Raw genomic sequence first — 22,745 nt, 5'->3', positions numbered from 1 at the left:
ACGAGATGAAGGAAATTGCCCTTCGTATTGATTTGCATGTCAGTACCTTTCTATAGAAATATAGAAATGGATAATGTTTGTGTCTGTGTATGTTATAACAATTTAATGCTATAGTCTATTACACGTACAGGTTATAAGATACACGACACCTGTATTTGTTTTTCAAAACTGCCAATGCTTTTGTATTATTTGGTGCCTTATAAGTGTAACTTTTAATGCACGATGATATAAGCTTAGAAACCGTGCCAAAGACATTTTAAGCCTCAGAGTACTTGCCATTATATTCGTCGATTTTGAAGATGGTATAGATTATATACCTTTTACTTATCAGTTTACAGATAATAAGTGTGGAAGAAAGGAGACATAAATAGCCTTTTGTTTTCTTCCGTTTTGTTCCGTATAACGTTCGCACACGTTCTCAATTTTTTCTTCAATAATTTTTGTATTTCTTTGAAACGGGGACGTTTCAAACTTGGTTGGTGGTAATGTGACAAAATTGGTATAGAGACACCCCTCTCAAGATAATGGACCAACCCAGGGTGTGCAGTGTGTGTGCACACGAAAGTGTGTACGGGGTATAGACGATGTCAAGGGACACACGCAGCGGGTACAAAGGTCCAAGTGCAAGAGGTATAAAAGGACCCTGCTCGGAGAGGGAAGAGTTAGATAGATAGTTGGAGAGTTAGAGTTAGAGTAGTAGATAGTGAAAGTAGATAGCCAAAGAGCTGTAGGGAGAAGGGCTCTGCCCTGGGGTGTAGATAGAGCTGTTTGGGAGATATGTTTTCCAAACTTTCGGGTGGCTTGGCTTGCTATCGCACACATTGCTTGTATCTTTGCTTGTAATACCGCCTTCTCGGAGGATGACTGCACAGGCTCTGCTTAATAAACACACAGTAACGGTATGTTATTCTCCATGACTCAGTCTTTGATGTCAACTTTGTAGTTGTAAGCACTGTCGCTGATTGTCTGCTGTGCGATGTTTGTTTATGGTTAGTGATGTGCGGAGTGGAGAGTGAGGGTGCGCTGGTAATGTGCAAGATCACAATATATTTTTGTGAAAACGAGCCTACAATCAACCCCGTAGGCCAATATTCGCTACAATACACATACTGTAAAACGAGGAATGTTCGCTAGCATTTTAATTTCGCGAATTTCGCAAGCGCCAAGATTCGCGACATTAAAATGCACGTGAAAGTTGATGTCTACACTATATGGATTGAATGCCAGTGGCACTTCGCGAAAATTTCATGACGCAAAAAAGGCTGTCAGCTCCTATTCGCGAAATTTTCATGTCACGAATATATCATGTTTTACAGTATTGAGTACAGTGCACACCCATTATAATGAACACGGTTATAATGAAATTTCGGCTACAACGAAGTAAAATTTCGGGCCACAACATTATCTGCTCTTAATTCTTTACTGTTTATTTGTTTGGTTATAATGAAATTTCGATACAACAAAAGAAAACTGTTAACGGTCCCAAGGACGTCGTTATAACGGGAGTCCACTGTATTAACAGTCATGACCTGAGAACTTAGGAGAATACACTCACATGGAGTTTGACAATGCAGCCAAAAAGGGGGCTGAGCATCTTGCCGAGAAGCACAGAAATTGGGGGCTGGTTTTGCAACCCCACCACTCTGAAACAGAACAAAGGCGCGAGCTATCGACAGATGTTTCTCATGCAGAGGATGTGGTCGACATCATCTCCTTGACGGCTTGGCAGAGCTTCCTGGTGCCGTCAGCCAGCTGGCCCGGCGCGTAGTGGGAGAAGGCGATGCGGATGCAGTGGTTGAAGTTGGGGTTGACGGAGAAGCTGCGAGGAGGTGGATTCAGGAGGAAAAGCAGACACTGGTTATTAAAGGAGACCTCCGGATGATTTTCCAACTTTTACATTTGAACAACTATTAATTTGTTATACTAAGTACAGAGTTTCAGAATCTATCATGATTGTGACATGGAATAAGAATTTTTTCACAATTTAGAACAAGTTGCGATGAACAAGGATGATGACACCGTGACACGGCAGCCTCAACATAAGAATGCATGAGTTGGAGCTCAAGGAAATAGAACAAAAGAAGAAGGCATACATAGATTTTACATAGGGGAACTTGTTGAGCAAGTGGTATTGTATTGGAATTACAGAACTACATTTCTGAAATATGTGAGCCTCCTATGTCATCAACATTGTTCAGTATAATTTGTTTTTTAAAAATTTTCAGAGTATTGGTTTCTCTGCTCAAGGGTAACAATAAATTCCACAAATCTACCTGGTATACATGGAGCTGTCGAATTATGTACTACATGATGTGAAATTATGAAAAATTGTCTGGAATGTCCCTTTAATGTGTCAGCTCTGTATGGCAGTCACCTGAAATGCACATCCAAATCCATTTTGCAATGGGTATTGAGTATCAAAGCTACAACTTCACAACAAAAGGGTAGTGCAAAGGTAACGATATCAAGACATGGATACAAATGTATCCGTACGAGGAAATTGATATCTGAAATGGATACTTGGGGATAACTATCAAGTTATGGTTATCAGGATGTGAATAGTTTAAGATGGGTTTATGGAGAGGACTGTCTCACGATGGATATCTAAAATGGACATTGGAAGGCTATCATTATTGGGCAACTGGAGATAACTACCTGGAGAAGGGCATCTGAAGATGGATATCCAGTAATGGATATCTAAAGATAGATATCTAGGATAGATATCTAGGGACAAATATTTTGGGATGGATATCTAGAGATGGATAGCTGGGGATGGATATCCTGAAATGGATACCCAGAGGCAATATTTGGAAATTTACACCTTTGGATAGATATCGAGAAGTGGATATCTCGAGGCTGATTTTTAGAAATTTATATCTAGTGATGATATCTGGAAATGGATACCTTCACATAGATATCAAGTGATGGATATCTAGAGATGATATCTGGGTATGGATACCTTAAAATGGATATCCAGAGATGTATCTGGATATGGATACTCTCAAATTGATATCTACATATGGAAATGGATGAAGAGCTTACTTCTTTCCTTGGGCAAAGTTGATTTTGTATTTCTCCTGACACAGCTGATACAGCTTTGGGACATCAATAGATTTGGGGAGCTCCATCCAGAAGAAATAGCCACCCTGATGAAGACAGCGCAGAAGAAATACAAATGCAACAAGTCTACATCTACTGTAATAAAACTGATTGGACACCAGCTGTTTTAAAGGGATAATATAGTATTGGATTGGTTGAGGTCACAATTTAGCTTGTAACTTTTGCGAGATACTTAGAAACCACATTATGCATTGTTAAAGAGCATACATTTCTAAAAGGAATTCAAAGTTTATTTGATAAAAATAAGTTTTGAAATGGCTGACACATCCAAAAACAAAGTAAAACAAAGCGATCCTAATAAAAGGTGGATCCCACCTTTTACACTTTGTTTTGGATATCTCAGCCATTTTAGAACCAATTTTAATCAAACAAAACTTGAATTCCTCCTAGAATTATATGCTCTTCCATATTTCATGAGAGGAATCTCATTATGTCAAAAAGTCACCATCAAAAAACATTTGAAAACTTGAAGCCCCATTTTGACCAAAAATGTACCATCCCTTTACAGAGAGTGAATGAAATGTGGTGCCTCCCACTGAAAAACAGAGCCAAAATAAAAATAGATAAATAAAATGAAACATAACCAAAAAAGAAAAACAACAACAATAGCAAACACATCTGATGGAAAAAAAAAAAATCATTTTTGACTGGTTTGAAACAGATCTTATTCAAGGTTCCAATGGCAGGTCATCTTATCTACATATCACAGTATGCAATAAATGATCACAATGAAACTCATAGGGTGGTATTCTGAAATCCTTCCTAGGAAGAAATTTCTTCCTATGTCAGGACTTTTTCATTAGTGGTATTCTGAAAATCTCCCTAAGTTTCTTCCTAAATCTGTTCCTAAGTTTTTCCTAAACTTCGGAAGGGGGGTGGGAGTATGCAAATTTCTGACTTAGGAAGTAGTTGGTATTCTAGAATGCACTTAGGAAAGAAATTTAGGAAGATATTTAGGAAAGCTCCACCCCTGTCCTAAGTACGTTGTTAAGAATAGCAAGCTGCAGACATCGTGATAGGTGCCCTTGTCATTCACTGCGCGCACATGTACTTTGATGCGCAAAATGAGCTTGAGAAAGGGGACATGCCGCGCAAACGTATATTTGACCCTACGTCATAGTAATATGCAATTGTCATTGGTTGGTTCCTTGTGATACTGCATTTCGTATTGGCTTAAGAAAGGATGTGGGCAGGGATAAGGATGGCCTAATTTGCACTAAGAAGTACCTAGGAAGAAATTTCAGAATACCAATTCTGTCTTTCCTAGGCACTTCCTAACTTTCTGACTTATGAAGAAACTCAGGAAGAAACTTAGGAAGATTTTCAGAATACCACCCATAGTCTTATTCATGAAGTATTACTGCACTTGTTGTGTAACGATAACAGGATGCCTCATGTATTCACCAAATTGAAACGAAAATTGTCAAATATTTTCATTTTCTAACTGGTATAACTTTGATTATTTGAGCTGAAATGTTACACACAGTATCCCGAGTTTAAAGAAGAGATCTTTCCATACAAACTTGGACTGACATTGCCTGATATCTCAATATCAATTGGTCATTCCAGATTGACACACATATTTCTACAAATATGACCATAAAGATCAACTACTCTCACTCCTCTCATGACCTTCCCATGGCGTTTGGCAACACCACATGTTGAAAGTTGATATTCAAAACTTGTCACTTATTTCTAGAAGAGAGCTAAACATGATTGGAACTTTTGAGAACTCTATCAGTTTTTACCCCAAGTATATGAGTGAAAATTCATAAGGAACAACGATTCTACTGTTGTTTGAAACAATGTTTTTGAATCTTTGCAGGTGGTGGTCACTACACGTGGAGGTTTCTAGCCTATGCTTGTGAAATACCAAAGGGCATCTCAAGCAAGTAGATGTGAATTCAGAAAGGTAGTTTGAATATTAAAAATCCAAGGTTTGGATTTAGTCTGCGGACTAGGACAAACTTGGAATGGGCATTCCCAGCCAAGTATCACACACGTTTATGCAATCAAAATAGACATAATTCATGGACTAATCTATATAAATAACTTTTATGTATGTACCTGTAGAGTCTGGCCAAAGAAGCTCAAACCAGCTCATGTTCATTACTAATCGGGCCATATTTTAAAGTTTGAATTCATGGTCGCATCGTGACGATTGCACAATAAATACTACATTTGTGAACCAAAACTAAGTGAAAGATATGTCAAGGAGTCAAAAACGAAAAGATATCTGAGAAACAATACTGTAAAAAGTCAAAATTTGGCACTCGTTACTACAATGCGAATTTAGATATCACTGAAGGGAGATAAGGAAAAGAAACTCCTTGAAGAATTAAATGGGAATATTCCCGACAAACACTTTCACCTCTATGGCTGATAATTTCTATTGTGTAGTCTCTCACTTGAGGCACGCTGTATTTCACTTCTGGTGGCATCTCCTCTTCCAACACCGCAGCAATGGCATCCACAGATGTCTGCCAGCAAGAGAGAAATATTATACTCGGGGATGAACATAACGATATAATATAAATGCAGGTTTGTTTGTTTGTTTGGGTGTTTTGGGTTTTTTTTTAAATCTGATAAAATTCTAATTGCGGTGATTGTAAATTGTTTGTCTTTTTCCCTTTTAGAATCAAGTCATTTCTGGTCCCGAATTGTCCTTCACAGCTAACGCCCACTCCTGTCATACTGTAAACCCAGATATTTTTGCGCGCGTGAAACTTTCACGAACTTTGTGAGGAGCCAAGATTCATGGAGGTGAAACGCACGCGCAAGTTTTTGTCTACATAATGCAGTGAATGCTGTTGCATGTTGTGTACTCATAATACTTTCAAGAAAGGCAATTTGTAAAAGCTTCATGCCATGATGAAAAAGGCCATCAGCTCCATTCTGCAAAAGTCTTATGCCACAAAAGTTTCTGGTCATATAGTTAGGTTATAGCCTCTTCTAGTGGCTCCAAGGTACCCCAAACAAGCAATTCACAATCCTCCTTCCCGTTCTTAACAGCTTACCTTCAACTGTAACTGCTTTTTATGACAACACACGTCTCAACTCAAAAGATTTTTCTACTGCTGATATGACTTACACATACAAGTGTCAAATAAAAATTGTATCAGAATGTCACACTAACTGATATGTTATTCTTGTGCTACAAAGAATTTTGCACAATCAAGTATACTTTCCCCTCTTTTTCCCTGTTCTTTCTTTTCCTTCCAAGAATTATTCTTTAAACTCTTTTACACCTAAAAATGGGAGGCACTCTATGAGAGTATGCTCCCAATCACAAACTTCCAAAAATCTGCCAACAGCAAAGGAAATCTGAACATTAAATATACACTCCCATTCTTTCAAACATCAAGTATTTGTAAAACTTAATGTTACCCCCCCCCCCCCATCAGAAATTATGAATAAAGCAAGCACAGGATTGCCTTCAAGCATATCAATTCATAATGCTTGTTCTCTTTTGTTAATTGTAAAGTGCAAAGAAACATTTCCGTCTTAACCCTATTCTAATTGGGCTATTTGAGACCAAGTTTTTACTGGGGGAGGGTCAATTTGACCCCCCCTTCAGATCTCGGCCGCCGATCGCGTGACCGCCGCAAAATTTTGCCTGAACATAGAGCCGGATGTCAACTAACAGATTACATGGTCATACAATGGAAAAATGTTGATTTTATATTTTTTAATAAATTAATTATGCAAATTTACGCATGAAATCATATTTTCACCTATAACTCCATCAAAAAGAATGAAGGATTGCTAAATTTTTGTGTCAGAGTTCCTCAAGACACATCAAACAATTTTCTTGAAAAAAAATAGCGCAATCACAATCAATTTCTTTTGTTTTTTATTGTTTTGTTAATTTTTCATGTATTTCATTGTTTTTTCGACCTTTTGTTTTCTCTTGTTTTTTTGCCAAAATTTGTTGCAGGCACTTTTTCAAGCTTATCTACATTAGAATTGATTAATTTCAATGTTCAAAAGTTGAAATAATTTAATATATATCAATAAAACAAAAAAACACAATTTGCATTGGATTTGCACACGAAATCATGAATTTGAGCTGTTTTCGGGTTGACATGCATATGCAAAACATTGCGTAACTTCAAAACGGTGTACCCGAACGTCACAAATTTGGTCTCAAAATATGCGGGAGACTATAATGAAAAAAGTCACGAAACGACGCGGCAAAATCTTTGCGCGTTGCAGAATCGTGGCGCGAAATGTCGAGGGGGGGGTCAATTTGACCCCCCCAGTTAGAATAGGGTTAAGTACTGTATAAATTTTACATATTATTACTATTATTATTATATCAGTGGAATAGAAAATTAAAGTTCTAAAATAACATATTGATGAATGTGACCAACCTTAAATGTGTTGATGACGTCGTCCAAATGGTTATCGAGAAGACCACTCTTCAGCAAGGTACCCACAATGCCACTGGTGAAATGGTTGAACGAGCCCCCACTGTCAAGCAGCTGGCTGCAGAGGTTGAGAAGCATTCAGTGAGAAATTTTAAGGTGAGTCATATTTGATAGGAAAAATCTCCTTTTTTTTACACTGTTGACACAGAGAAACATGGAGTGCCACAAAATTTTGAAGACCTGTACACATGTGTAGATAGTACTTGTCTATTCATAATTTTGATCATCATGTAGTAACAGTACTGTTTTCTTCATCCTGGTAGTAATCTCTGTTGGTATTAAGCACTGTTCTTCCAGGGGACCGTTTCATGAAAGTTGTCAGCCCTGAAAAGTTGTCAGTCACTGACAATTACCATGGTAACAGTCAGTGACAAGAGCTTCTCAGCCAATCAAAACCGAGGATTTTGCTGAAATTGTCAGTGTTGACTACTTGTCAGCGCTGACTAAATTGATGAAACACCCCCCAGGGGACCTTGCCAATATCACACTGGTATATTTCTAGGTGCCGATTTACATTCCAAGGACATGAAGGACTCACTGAGGAAAGAATCTCGTCCAGGGATTGTACCGTCTGCATGGGAATTGAACCTGGCAGCTATATTCCTTAGGATGCAGCACCTTGTCCACTGTGGCACTGTGACAGTTCTCCCTCTATACATTTGATCATTAGTCTGTGGGTTCTTTTGTGTTGTTTTTGCATTTTATTTTGATAAAAGACACCTGATATTGCAGCGGTATGTTGTCGCTAAACACTACACTGGCAAGGGTAATGGGATTATCTCACTGGAGGAGACATCGCCACAACTTGTGTGACTTGAAAAAAAAACCCCAAAAAACAAAAATAGCTTGTGTCGTCACCAAGAAGGCAACTCCAGGGAAATATCCGAGACATCTCCAAATAAGGTGACAACTAATTTGCCCAGAAGTCACCACGACATCTCCTACATGTCTTCTCAGTCACTATTCTCATGGTCAAACATTCGGATATTCAGCAGTGACTGGAGTGAAAACAAACCCATGATCAGTGCACGCTCGGCATATTTTTTTAGATGAAATTATCAACTTTTTTTCCAAACCCGGCTTTGAAATTTGAACGCTGATGCTGTGCAGATTCGTACACTACATGCACAGCATTCAAACCGATTCACCACACTCCTGCTCCACACATATTACAAACAGGTGAGCTGTTTGTTTTCACTCCAGTCATACTGGAAGTGAGAACAGGATGGCATGGGTCTCTGCAAGGTCACAGAGATGTCTCGGAGATGTTGCTGACAAAATTAGTCTATACAACTTGGATGCAACTACAGAGACGTCGCAAAGATGTTACCGAAACCAGCTGGAGATGTTGCAGAGGCATCCCCGAGACCAGCTGGAGACTGGAAAAAGTCTCCACAAAAAAAAAAAAATTGAACATGCTTGATTCTCTTGCAACTCCCTGGAGACCTGACTAGTCTCCAGGTGATGTCATGGAGGCGTCATCACGACCAGCGAGACTCAAGTCTCCATCAGGTTGCCATCTAGTCTCCAAGCCAATGAGATACCCACTTTAGAACAGAAATTTATTGATGGCAATAAATGAGAGGTCATTCAATCTACAATTGAAACAAATAATATGACATTTCAATACCAAACTGCAGAGTGATTTTCCATCCATTATACTTTAAGCATCTTCTTACTTCTTTAAGAGCATTTTCACAATCCTGTCTGATGCTTCAATCCAGCCTAGTCTCATTCCAGGCCCCATGAATTTTGACACACTGCCGTTGGACACCACATGACCCTTGAAGTCCGCATCCTCGGGATTGTCGTAAGTGAGGAGTCTCGGCGGGGACTGGTACCGCTGCCCGCTGCCTTCCTCAGCGGGTTGCCACGACAGGAGATTGTAGACATCATCACAGATGACCAGTAGGTTGTATCTCCTCGCAATCTTGATGATTTTGTGGGCTCTCTCTGCAAAGGTGAATGGCATCAGCAGATGAACTTCCGAGTTACTCAAGTAAAATTAGCTAGGAGAAAGCATGCAAGCAAACTTAAGGCACACTTTATCTTAGCACTCATGATGGACAAAAGAAATAAAAACACAGATATGTTCCCTGTTTTCTGAAAGTTTACTTTCATTTCTCATTGCTCCATGAAGGAAACCACTCACATCACACCTAAGAAATATGGTGACACCATACAATTTGCTATTATAATTCCAATGAGCTGCTACTTTAAGTAAACAGAGCAACAGATGTGACATGAAAAAATGAGGGATGTCTACATAGTCTGAAATAGAATAGAATATCCAAGTGAAATTTGAGGTTGTGTGGTGTACAGTCAGGCTGGCTGATTACCTTACCTGGTGATGTGCACGTCGAGGTAGGATTATGGAAGGTGGAGACGAGATAGAGCATGCAGCTGAATGGCCTGCCCTCTTGTGGTGACCCTTCACCAATGACCTCCCTCAGCTTCTGCTCCAGCTCCACTGTATCGATGCCATCTTCATCCTTGGGGACTGCGGGCAGGGGGAGGGAGGTTGAAATGATAATTATTAATCCTATTACCATGGTACATGCCAACTGATTTGTAGCACTTATTCTTCATGAATGCCCCCCTAATAGCCTATGTATTCCACGAGCATCTAGACATTTGGCTCGGTTTTGTAAATCTGTGACATCATCAAAATACAGATGTATTTTAATACTCAGATTATTTTGTCAGTATGCACCCAACATTGTCTTGAAACCACATTTCCAGCAAGAAAAATACACACTCACGGCATCTGTTTTCTCTATTTCAGATATATGGCATGCATATTAAAATATCATGCACTACGAGAAAGGGAGTTTATTTCTTTTTCTATGTATGAAATACAGACATTATCAGTCCGAATGCACAAACATTATATCAAATCCAATAAAGTCCATGGACTAAAAGAAATATGCGTACCTTTCAACAAGTGCATGTCGGCGCATCTTCATAATAGGATGTCTGTTGATATCTACTATCTGTCATGCACATTTACACAGGTGAAACGTGCATAATCCACAGACTAAATTTAAAATTACCTTGGTGAGTTTTTTGTTTCTTCTGTATATTGCATATTGTACAGCCTTTCTGTGTGTGACGCATGTAAAGACGTCCATGCTGTGACATCAAGGTCATGTGACCAAAATTGCCATTTTAAAGTGAGGTACCCAAAAGGGCAACATACTAGTACATAGTGTATGATACCCCTTTCAGTAACCCTCTTGGCTCGGACCAGGAGCAGGCCAAGTCAAAAAATTTTGAGTTTATGAATGGGTCGGGCCAAAGTGGCCCGCGCCAGGAGCGGGCCAGGAGCGGGCTATTTTGGCGCTGCTGCAGCTAGCACCAGGTGCGGACCAGGCACGGGCCTGCCGCTGATCGAAGAGTTTATGAATGATAGCAGCGCCAGGCGCAGGCCAAAATTCCTTTCACAGTCAAAGGTCACAGCTTACGCTGCTCATCTCATAAGCACGCGGCATGCACATCAAATATCGCGCAAAAATGCACTTCCGCTCTGTCCATGACGTGTTCAGTTACCATGGCAGTTATCTCTTATGTGACCAAGTTTATGAATGGGTCATCATAAAAGTAGCGCGGCTCTGCTATAGTTACTGAATGCAATTTTTACTGCTTGGCGCAGGCTAATTTAGCTCGGACCAGGAGCAGGCCAAAAATGTATGAGTTACTGAAAGCAGTATGAGATAACCTAGCAAAATTTAAACCACTGCACCATTTGGAGTCCCATCAACAAATTCCTTTCACCCAACGTTCTCCTTTGGATAAATTTTTCCTCGAGTTTGGGTGAACACTCACCTGGAACCACTTTCAACTGCTGATCCAAGCGGAATGAGGCGAGAGCTAGGAAGTACGTGGGGTCTTCTACAAAGACCACATCCCCCTTATTGAAGAAGTGTGAGGAGACAAAACCTAGACCCTGGCTGGCTCCTGCTGTGCAGAGTATGTTATCACTGGAAAGAAACAAATTCCTCTCTCCTGGTTTACATGATGTATTGTAATTCGTGCACACACTTCTCTTTTTCTTCTCTTTTTAAAGAAAACGCAACAACATGTCTTATTTTTATGAAAATACTTTGCATGTTTGTTCCAATAAACCATTATCAATCAATCAAAAAAAAAGTACACATTCCCTCGACTTGTTACTGACACATATTAACCTGTTGAGGACGAGTCCCGAGTATACTCGGGCAAGTGTCTGTGGGAAATGTGTGTTTTAGCAAATCAACCCGTCCTGAATGGATTAAAGACCCCATAGTGTGGGGATTCATGGAGAGAGAAGGCTGGCCCTGTTTGGATATAAATATTTGAGAATCCCAGTAACGAATAGTGTACAGCGTTATCACAGATCTCTACGTAAGTACACACACGGCCACAGTATCTTGAGTGGAGTCAACCTTTACTGACGAGTGTGCACTTCGATGCACATATTTGCTGACACATGGCTGACTGGGGCTATTTGTGGCTTTCGAAAACCCTTGGTGGGGAGCGAATTCAATCGGTCCATCTATGTTTCCCCACATTACCATGGCTGTAAGGGTAATATATCAAATTCAAATTTTCACTGATGTGTTCTGTTAATATTGCTGCATTCACTCATGCAATTCACACATGTATTTGGGTGAACATGTCCTTTAACAAAGGCTCCCGTTAGAGTCCTATATTGGCAATATTCCATGCAGCTGTGTAATACTTTGTTCAATACTGAGAATGTCCAAAACTAGCCATGTCACTGAAAATCCATCTCTTCAATTCATAAAAAATGTTAAGAAGAAAATGTCTAAAGACACTATATACACATATATCTAAATCTTACCTTTTCTTTTTTGGAAAAAAGCCCGAAACAAAATCAAACAAAAAACTAAATACAATCGATGAAATGACTTGAACATCTCATTCCAAAGAATGACGAGTGCAAGAGAGGCAACATAGACTAACCTGTGAACTGGAGTGCCATATCTCCGTGTCAGAAACTTTGCAAGCTGGATGCGAAAGGTAGGTTCTCCCTGGAGCGCTCCGTACTGCAGAAGGTCACAATCTGCGGCAAGTTCCTCAGCCTCAAATATGCAAACAAACAAACACGACAAAACTTTAATGACGTCATAGTTGCAAGATCATATGACACTTTTTCTAAAGAGGTATCTCATGTGGTTGAAAGAGTTCTTCATTGGGGTTAAGAGTTAAAAGACAGTGGAGAGAAAAGGATAATCCAGTAGTGCACCAGGTGACAGCCTAAAATCAGCTCCCTCAGCTAAGATTACAGGGCTGCAAATCTCAACAGATGAATATTTTAACTGCTGCACACTATTAAAAGGAAAGAAATTTTAAACAAAGCAAACATACAAGTACCTTCAGGACTAAAAACAAGTCTTAAAGAGCAAAATAATATGGTACAAAATGCGCATAGACAAAATCACATTATTCTTAATACCGACATGACTACTTCATTTCAAAAACTTGTTTCTTTTTATAGATAAAGATTAAAAATATATAAATGTCATGAAAAAAAAAATGTTGGCAGCTTTGCTGACCGAAGGAACCATGCTCAGTTTGAGGAAAGCTAAAGATCAGCCCAGTAGTGTATCACCACGTATAGACATTGCATTGACTGGAATGAGGAAAGAAAAATGCATAATCTATATAAATGTCACTTGTATTATCTCTCTGTGTACATAAAAAAAAAGAGCATACACATATTTTGAATATAAATTGTATTAGCAAGGTAACACTACAGTTTGTTATTGTTGTTGTTGAAGAATGATAAATGGCATCCATGGGAAATGGTGAATGCTCACAATAGTAGTAATTTAAGGTATATACATGTTACAAACATATCCATCAGCCATGGGAGAAAATAAAGACTTGTGCATACCAGGATGCATAATGTACTGTTGGTGGACCAGTGCCATCACACAACGCAGGTCATTTGTGTTTGTCAATGTGGGGGGGGGGGGGGGGGGGGGTGAGGAATCACTCAATATTATTCCTGTGTCCTGTTGTGGAATATTTATTGTGTTTCCTCAAAGTGCATTACAAGGCTGTAATGGCATCCCCTACCTACAATTCTATCATCAGGTCAGTTAAAGTTCTGGGCAATCAGTTATCATCCTAATCAAACTGGACACATTTCCTAACCCATTGAATTTCAGGGGATCTTGTCGCAGAAATCACCAGGTTGTCATTATATATGAACCTCTACTCTTCGCTATTCACTAGCTTTTCTTGGAGAAGATTATTGGTACTAGCTATTCAAGTAGTTAAACCCAACTGGGTAAAATCAGAAAGAGGCAAGCCAAATTTGCAAATTTGAGAGAGAGAAAAAAAATTCAGTCTTCTAAAATGTGCATTCATGAAGGATCGGTAATGGATTTAGCAAATCAAAAAGATTTTGAAACTTCTACAACTGAAACAAACAAGATTTGCAGTCAACATTCTTCATTAATCAAAGTTGTAAGTATGTGATAAAAGTTGCCACAAAGAACAGTGCTTTATAAAATCAACCTGAAATTCCACAGAATACATTACAAAAGCGGGTGTGCATTTCTCTGCAAGGTAATGAATGCTTTTCAGGGTGTCAAAGCCGGAAACTACTGATCGTAACATCAGTTGAACCTGTGCCTTGTCACATGATCTTTTTGATATGAATGAATCATTCATCCCATGTGAGATCCCAAACCATAGCTAACACTTTTATCAAGCCCAGACTGGGCAGAAATATAGGCAACTCCTGTTAAAACAAAGTCCTTGGTACCAGCAGTCTTCATTTTTTTTACAAATGTACATCAAAATTTGCTAAAGCAGAACATAATGTATTATGATATCTAAAAAGATATACATATAATAATTTGGGGTTTGGAATGTGAATTTTTACTTTGTTGAAATGAAATTTCATTATATTCTACATTTGTTATAAGGGGCTGCAAGTGCACTGTACAGAAAGGATGGAAATACTCATGCTCCAGAAATGCATAAAAAGGGGCAAAGATAGATAATTGTACATGTAGTTTTAACCCTGGAAGTATGACAGGAGATGAATCCACAAACTATAGAAATATGAAAAGGGATGAGGGATTTCTTCCTGTACTGCACTTAAGTATACACTTAGCAATTAAAGAAACAAAATTATGATAAATTGAATAAGTTTTGAGCATTAACTTAAAAATTGTCTACACTTCAAGTGTTTTGAGCATGAGCGGGGCCTTTGTTCTCGAGAAAAGAGCAATGACAGAAAATGCCCCATAACCATAATGGGTACAAGTGCAAGGACCATCATTTCAATTGCAGAGCAGATGAAAAATGGAGAGATTAGGAAGCTTTAGATTTTGAGGCGCGGACGTTTGAGACGACGAGTGCGCTGGACGTTCTCCTCTCCCCTGCATCGCGTTGAAAAGTAGCTTTAGATTACGCTGGGGACGCAACGTAGAAAAAATAAAATCGCGCCCCCATATGATCAGTACATCAAGTAGCTCTCTACGTTGCAAACTGTGCGGACGTAAAAATAGTCCAGTACGCGTAGTGAAAAACTCAGGCGACGCAAGCTAAACATAGATCGACTTGACGCGCGCTTCTGCGCATGCTCAGAGCATGTTTTTTCCCTCTGAACGTCCGCGCATCTAAAATCTAAAGCTCCCTATTGGGTTGAAGTAGAGAAGCGGGAAATAATCAAGTCTTTGAGATAAGATGGGACAATGTTGTACCAGGGTCCCAGGTTGTACATACATCTAAAACCATTTGAGGAATTTAAAGGTGATACCCTGAGGTACAAAGAGCCAGTGAAGGGAACAGAGAATTGGAGTAAAATGGTCAGATCTTTTTGGTAAGGGTCACAAGCCCAGCAGCTGCATTTTGAATTTTTTACAGCGGTGCAATATTTGAGGCAAGGAGGCCAGCAAGAAGGGAATGACAGTCCATCAAGATGAAAAGACACAGTGCAAACAGGTGATATTCCACCAGATGATATCATTTTACAGTTTTGATTTAAATAGCAAATGCAGAATTCCAATGGCTTCGCGGTCACATTCTCTCTAGAAAGAAAAGGTTCTTCCACCAACCACACGTTCAGCAGGTTTGATTGCACACATACTCAATTTCAGCTTCCCATTATTTAAAAAATAGAAGAAGTAAGAACAGTAAGAAACTGCACGGGATGTGGTATTTAGTACAATGAGCAAATCAGCATCACATCAAAGCAGGTGGATAATGGCCTTGAAATTACCATCCGCATCTGCACCGCTTTCTGCAGCAGCCCAGCCGCGCTTCTGAGAATGGCTTTCCCCGGTGCCCCGGCGAACATGGCGGTCATGTCGTCCGACATGATGCCATGGTGACGAAATTCGTGCACGAAATAGCCAAACTTTTCTCTCTCCTCCTTGGTCATCGCCTCCAGTGCCTCAAGGGGCACACGCCCACAGGAACTCATAGTGTCTTGTAAACGATGGTCCCTGTTGATCGATGTAGGATGGTGGTGTTTGCAGAAGATAATGGGTCTTTCCTCGTCTGCTTGGTTGAAATTATCGAGCTGTTCACAAAGTAAGGAGACTCCTTACACACCACATTTATTTTAATATCATTATCCAAAAAAAAAAAAATGCTGGTACACCGTTCCAGACTGGAGATCATCAATGGTAGTTCAAGGACTCAACAGTCTATAAAACTACAATGCACGCCAGTCTCACCAGCTCTAATTAATACCAGTACCACTTACCAGTAACTTGCAAATACTCTGTTATAAAATGCTGAAAGATTCACCTAACACATCACATACAATGAATGCTTTGTATATGTGCATTGTACAAATACAATTCAGCCCCCAATATCATAACATCTGGTTTACACTAGTTCATGGAAAAAGCATACATATAGTATGTTTGGCTTCAAAACATTGCGAACTTTGTTCGCTCTTAAAATGATTGAGTCAAGGGTTCAGTCTTGTCATGTGAGGAATCAAACAGCCAGGATCTCAGGGATTAAAAGGTGAGAATGAGCCTAATAATAAAAGAACACCTCACATTGTAAGATTTGTAAGATTTTATTGACTCTATCGACCCCCTCTGAGAGTACAAACATATTTACAAAATACAAAAATATAAGTGATAATGTACATGTACATGTGAAAATAACAGATATAATATAAACTAGAAAAGCACTCTGAGAGCGCAGACCAAGCATGCAGCTCATTTTCCACCACTAATCTTGTTCTTCCATTAGAAATATCAGTGATTTCCACCCATACGTACTTATAGGATTGTGTGCTGAAAGTCTCCCGATTTCCCAATATAGAAGCCTTTGTTACGTCATAAACCCTCAGCTGCACGGCGCGCCTCGTCCTAGCAGAAACTAGAGCACGCAATTATGTGCGCGCATGCAAACCTCAAATATGCGCAGCCTGCACTCCCAAGTTCATTGACCCTACCTGCCAAAATATCAAAAATCCTTCATAAATTCCCCAAAAATTTTCGGATCACTACCAAAAGTTAATCGTTTGTTACTTGTGTCATTCTCAACCTTTCCTGCAAGTTTCATCCCAATCCGTTAACTATTTTTAAAGTTATTTTGCACACAGACAAACTAACTAACTAACTAACTAACTAACTAACTAACTAACGAACAAACAAACAAACCAACGGGAACGAAAACATAACCTCCTCCCTTGGCGGAGGTAATAAATATGTTTACAAAACAAGGCGTAAAGGACTTTTAACTACTCTACCACTACGTGTACAAACATTCACATATAGATCTACTTTACTTTAGTACAAAACTACTGTCTTTCTTCTTTGGTATTGAAGAGAACTGAAACATAATAATTCTGACAAATTTGGCTAGTTTTTTCAAATGGCAAGCATTAGCTGAATAGAATAGTTTGGCCGTATGTAATGCAATAGCATACAATATGATTTAAGAAAATGAATATGAACATGTTTACTCACACTCGTACAGTGGTGTGTTTGCTTTGAATTATAAACACATTTATCACCAATGACTTTTGGCTTTCTGTCCTTGTCATTCAATAATTTCCCCATCCATTCCAGAGACTCCAACCCCAAGCACCTTCTGATCTGGAGATTCTCCCGCCCGAAACCCCCAGCAAACGGGAGACTCCAAGTTGATGTGTGCGAAGCGCGAAGTTCCTAGGGTTCTAGATGTTCTCTGGTGCTATCTAAGGCTTATTTTTTCAACATACGATAGCAATAAGTAACAAATCCTTTCCACCGGGAGACACAGAGCCAGGGCGGGAGAAATCAAATCTCAAACGGGAGAACGGGAGATTTTGCAAAAATGGGCTTTTGGCGGGAGATCTCCCGTCGAAAACGGGAGAGTTGGAGTCTCTGCCATTCCCCCTCCCCCCCCCCCCCCCCAAAAAAAAAAAAAAATATATATATATATTTATAAAGAGACATCAAGCAAGAAAAGAACATGCAAGTCATTAAAAGCATAGTTTTGCATGGTACCAGTAATCATTCTCTCACAGCAAAACATTGCATGATCAATACCATTGGTACTCTAAGTGTGACTGATCATGTTGATCAGGTGTACATGTAAGTACGGCATAATTCATTGCCTTTTGAATTTGCCCATTAACAAGTCTTGCTGGCTTTAACTGCACATGCTATAAAATAAAGAGCATTTATTTCACTGGTTCAAATACCTGCTTTAAAGGGATGATACAGTATTGGTGGAGAGGAGGATTGGGCTTGTAACTTTTTGCCAGATACCAAGAAAGCACTTATGAAATAGTACAGAGCATGCCATGCTAAGAACAATTCAAAGTTTATTTGATGAAAACCAGTTTTGGAGAGGCTGAGCCATCCAAAAACAAAGTAAAACAAAGCAATCCTAATAAAAGGTGGGTCCCATCTTTTATTACGATTGGTCTCTTTTGGATTACATCTCAGCCATTTCAAAACCAATTTTCATCAGATAAACGTTGAATTCCTCTTGGCATTACATGCTCTTTCACAGTTCATGAGAGGTTTCTCATTATCACAACAACAACAACAACAACAAAATGTTAGAAACCTGAAGTTAGGTCTCAACCAAAACTATACAATCCCTTTAATACTCTTGATAGCATTGAAGGATTGGAGGATAGGATTGGAGGATACAACACTAGCTAGAAACTCTGTGGGCACATCAACGTACAAACTAGCACTCCAGATTCTTATGCCAAATGTCATGATGATTGCACACAGCATCTAATATCCATGTCTAAACATGTGTTTTCAAGATTGACCTAGTTGTAGCAGCGAAACAACTTCCCATCCCATGAATAGCAGAAGTCTCGGTTTTGACAGTGATTCAACTGAAATATCACTAACCTGAAGTATCACTGACCTCTACTCTAGTACTAGGTAACATGATACTGTAGGTGGCAGTTAACCCATGCAGTTAAGGAGTGTGCAATACTTTTGTATCTGGTAAAAACAAGCCTAAAATTGGGAAGGCTGATCTTGTATAAGCATGGACCTACTGCACATATGGACATTCATCATTTCGTTAATCAATGCATGTCTCTGTCGATGGCAAAAGTGTCCCATAAGCATTTTAAATATTCTTCTCTGAGTTTGATCGTATGAGCTCCACCGCCGGCAGGCCGGGGCAAAACACAATGCAGCTTTGAAAAAATCTATCTAAAGAATAAACTAAATGCACAGAAGATATCCGTCTTAAATCAAGGAAATTGCATGGGCCGTTGTGGTATATCACCGCTCAGACATTCATTAGTGAAATGCTGGTATTTTTAAAAGAAAGATACGTTTTTAGCTAGTTGATTATGATTTATAATCTCATTTTCCACCTTTTCCGCACATATTTCCAGAGAAAAAAACAGATAGTAAGGGGACAGGATATGTCTGTCTTACTATTAGGCAAGGTCATACGTGTGAGTACCAGTGAGGGAATCGGTAATTTCCAACTCAGTGACACCAAATCAGTCATATCTGAGGTTGGCTGCTTTAATTCTCATCATTGGCGTTAATTCAAAGAGGTTTCAGTCTGAAAAGGCGCATCAGCCAAATAAGACCGGAATTAGGGAAACAATTCTTTTGTCACTAATGTCAGTGACAATGCACGATTATGCAATCATCATTTTTGAGACATCTGTATTGGTACAGGTACTTAATGAAATGTGCATAATCAGGTGGTTGCGGATCTCGTACTTAAAAGTGGTTCTTGTCCTTGAAAGTCCACTCGTCAGTACGTCCATGGTCTAAGTACTAGTAAACATCTTACAGTCACTGGCGTTGTCCCACTGGCCCCATCACACATGCTAAAAACCGGGGTACCCAATAACTTGAACATGCACACAGGGTACAATGGCACGACTGTGAAGAATTTCTGTAAATGCCCTCATAATCTTTGAAGCTACTGTATACGCCATATATTTCGCGAGTCTAAATTTTCACGAATCTGGAATTCCAAACAATTTCATGAGTGGTTAAATTCGCAATCGTGGAATCCTGTGACTCCTAGTACGAACGGTGAAGTGTAAACGCATACGTCACATTCACATCGGGATCAGAGTCAATATTTTCGCATGTCTTTAATTTCGCGAATAGCACCTGACTCGCGAAATTCACGAAAATAAAGACCATGTGAAATATTTGGTGTATACAGTATTTGACCACGAAACAATACAGTAAATAGTATGCATTACTAATGTCATCAGTGCAAATACAATACAAATAATAAGCATTTTTACACATCAGAATGACACAGGACAATGAACAATGAGAAATGTAAAATAAAGGAAAATGCTACAAGGCCGGGGGGGGGGGGGGGGGGGGGGGTGTTTAACAAAGTCAAACTTGATTTAAGATCGACTAAAAATTATGGCATGCCACTGCTTTCCCTGTTCAATTTCATGAGCCTATTCACCATCCACTTCAAATTATCATTAATGTTTACAGAATAGAGCATCGTCATTTATTTTATCAATGGCTATGCATAAGAAAAGTCTCCAATATCTTTATTTTCATTAGAAAGTTGAGCAACATTGAAGACATATAACGTTACACAGCATATACCATAATTTTTAGTCAATCTTGAATTTTAAGTTCGACTTAATTCTTCGTGAAACACCCCCCTGTAGCTGTGCTAGACTAAATCTGGGTTGACTGGAACAGGAAGGTCTCTTCCCACCTCCCATAACTGCGACCAGCCCGAACACCTCCATGCTCGGAAGCATGCCAGCCCAAACATGTAGCATTGCGGGTTAAAGGGTGTGTACAGTTCTGGTCGAGGTGAGGATTTAGCTTAACATTTTGCGAGATATTCACAAACCACTCTGTGAGATGTCAAAGAGCACGCAATTCTAAGGGGTATCAAAAGTTTATTTGATGAAAATCGGTTTTGAAATGGCTGAGATATCCAAAAACAAGGTGAAACAAAGAGATCCTAATAAAAGGCGTGGCCTGTCGCCTTTTATTATTACCGGTATCACTTTTTTGGATATCTCGGCCATTTGAAAACCAATTTTCATCGAATAAACATTGAATCCTTCTTAAAATTACATGCTCTTTCATATATTTCATTAGACTCGAGGTTTCTCATTATCTCACTTACTTACTGACTTAGGAATGTTCAAAACATGAATATGGTAATCCCCACCTCAACCAGGCAGTACAGTAACTGTACAGTCCCTTTAACATTTCGAAATACAATCATGGTTTATGCATACCAAATATGACAAAGATAAGTTTACATCGTATAAGATTAATGATAATATGCCAAATACTGCAGTCTGTACTGATAATGATATGATCCCAACTGCTCTCTGATCGCACGAACGTCCCGTCAAAAGGGAGCCTAGCCGGTACTCACGATATTCCACCACAGACCTCTAATTAGTGTGCAGTATCCTACGACTGCTGTACAAAAACAGCAGCCAGCCCAAGGCGGCCCTATCGCAACTCACCAGTCGCCGCGAAATAGCCTCCTGCAAGCCCCTGGTAACACTGTGCAAGATTTTAGACCCTGGACGGCCAGAAGCAAACGCAGTGATATTGCCTTTGTGGTATTCCATCTCTTTCTGCTGACTGAAAAAGTAGCCATGCTGTGCTAATTCTGATGCCGGCATTTTTTCTAGAACTTCCAAACTAACGCGAGACTGCTCCATTTTGTACGAGTTTCTGTCGATTACTACTAAATACTAGTGACTATAACGAAGTACATTGTACCTTGCATGGTAGTCAGTCAATCGACTGGTCATTCAGATCTCAGGGGGTTCAGAGGGCCGGAGCGTATAGGGGTGCATCCATCCAACCATTCTATGTCCCGTCCCCCGCCAAGAGTGATCACAGTACATCGTCCAGTAAACTCGTACAGGTACTTGTCAACCTGTCACCCTGTTGTAGCTCCTCATAATCTTTGGCCCCTGGGAGCAGGAGGTGCTGCATGCTTGGGACCGCACTGGCCACTGCATACAGCACCCACGATGAGGGGATGTGGGGGTAAGGGGGAGGGGGGGGGGGGGAGCATAGCACCCCTGTGAAAAATGATTGAGGTATGGTACCGGTAGCAACTGGAACTCCAATGTAAATGTGTATACTACAGTATTGGGTCCGTGTATAGTAAGTATTACATGCATTACATAAGTGTCATTCCGGTGAAAATCTGAAAGTATGTTGCACCCCCCCCCCAAAAAAAAAGAAAAGAAAACCGTTTATATTTGGATACCGTATTAGATTTCATAATAATTTCATTAATGAGCAATGACGCAGCAATGAATAATTTGTTTGTAGGCCCTATTATTTTTATTTCCTGCATTGTTTGCTAAGTATAGTGGATCTATACATTTCCTTTATGCTATGGTGTGAGAAGAGAAAGCACATGGCATTTGACCCGCCCATATCTGTCACCCCTCCCTCGTTATTAGGCCTACTATCCTTTGTTTTGAAACTGAGGTAAGCTATAATCTACCTCAATGGACTCAGTACACACTAAGGATGCACACGCGGAACAATTAGAGGTAACAGATAGGCCTACATTTTATAGATTCAATTCAATTACAACTACATGGTTGGGCGTCACGGGGATGAGGGGGTGTGCATTGGTGCGAACGCAACCCCCCCCCCCCCTTCAGACCCTAAAAAAAAAAAAAAATAATGTTTTACTTATCATAATATGCACGCACAATTTAAATCTCCATGGTCTCGGAGGTGCTTGTCC

The 22,745-nt window shown here is 39.7% G+C and overlaps 1 protein-coding gene across 1 annotated transcript; it reads right to left on the bottom strand.

The window, feature by feature from the left end:
- Window positions 1-1,536: 1,536 nt before the first annotated feature.
- Window positions 1,537-21,812, bottom strand: LOC139743962 (2-aminoadipate transaminase-like). The gene is made up of 9 exons (XM_071654431.1): window positions 21,493-21,812; window positions 12,516-12,634; window positions 11,376-11,530; window positions 9,895-10,050; window positions 9,230-9,503; window positions 7,494-7,608; window positions 5,529-5,600; window positions 3,043-3,146; window positions 1,537-1,819 (listed from the first exon to the last, which is right to left on the bottom strand). The coding sequence occupies exons 1-9, from the start codon at window positions 21,691-21,693 to the stop codon at window positions 1,684-1,686; spliced, it is 1,332 nt and encodes a 443-aa protein (XP_071510532.1). The 5' UTR covers window positions 21,694-21,812; the 3' UTR covers window positions 1,537-1,683.
- Window positions 21,813-22,745: the final 933 nt, after the last annotated feature.

The sequence above is a fragment of the Diadema antillarum genome, unplaced genomic scaffold (genome assembly GCF_040938485.1).
Source record: "Diadema antillarum isolate AM-2024a unplaced genomic scaffold, OU_Dant_1.0 scf00000035, whole genome shotgun sequence".
NCBI classification, from domain to species: domain Eukaryota; kingdom Metazoa; phylum Echinodermata; class Echinoidea; order Diadematoida; family Diadematidae; genus Diadema; species Diadema antillarum.
The sequence above is the reverse complement of the archived record's forward strand: the minus strand, read 5'-3'. Positions and strand labels throughout refer to the sequence as shown.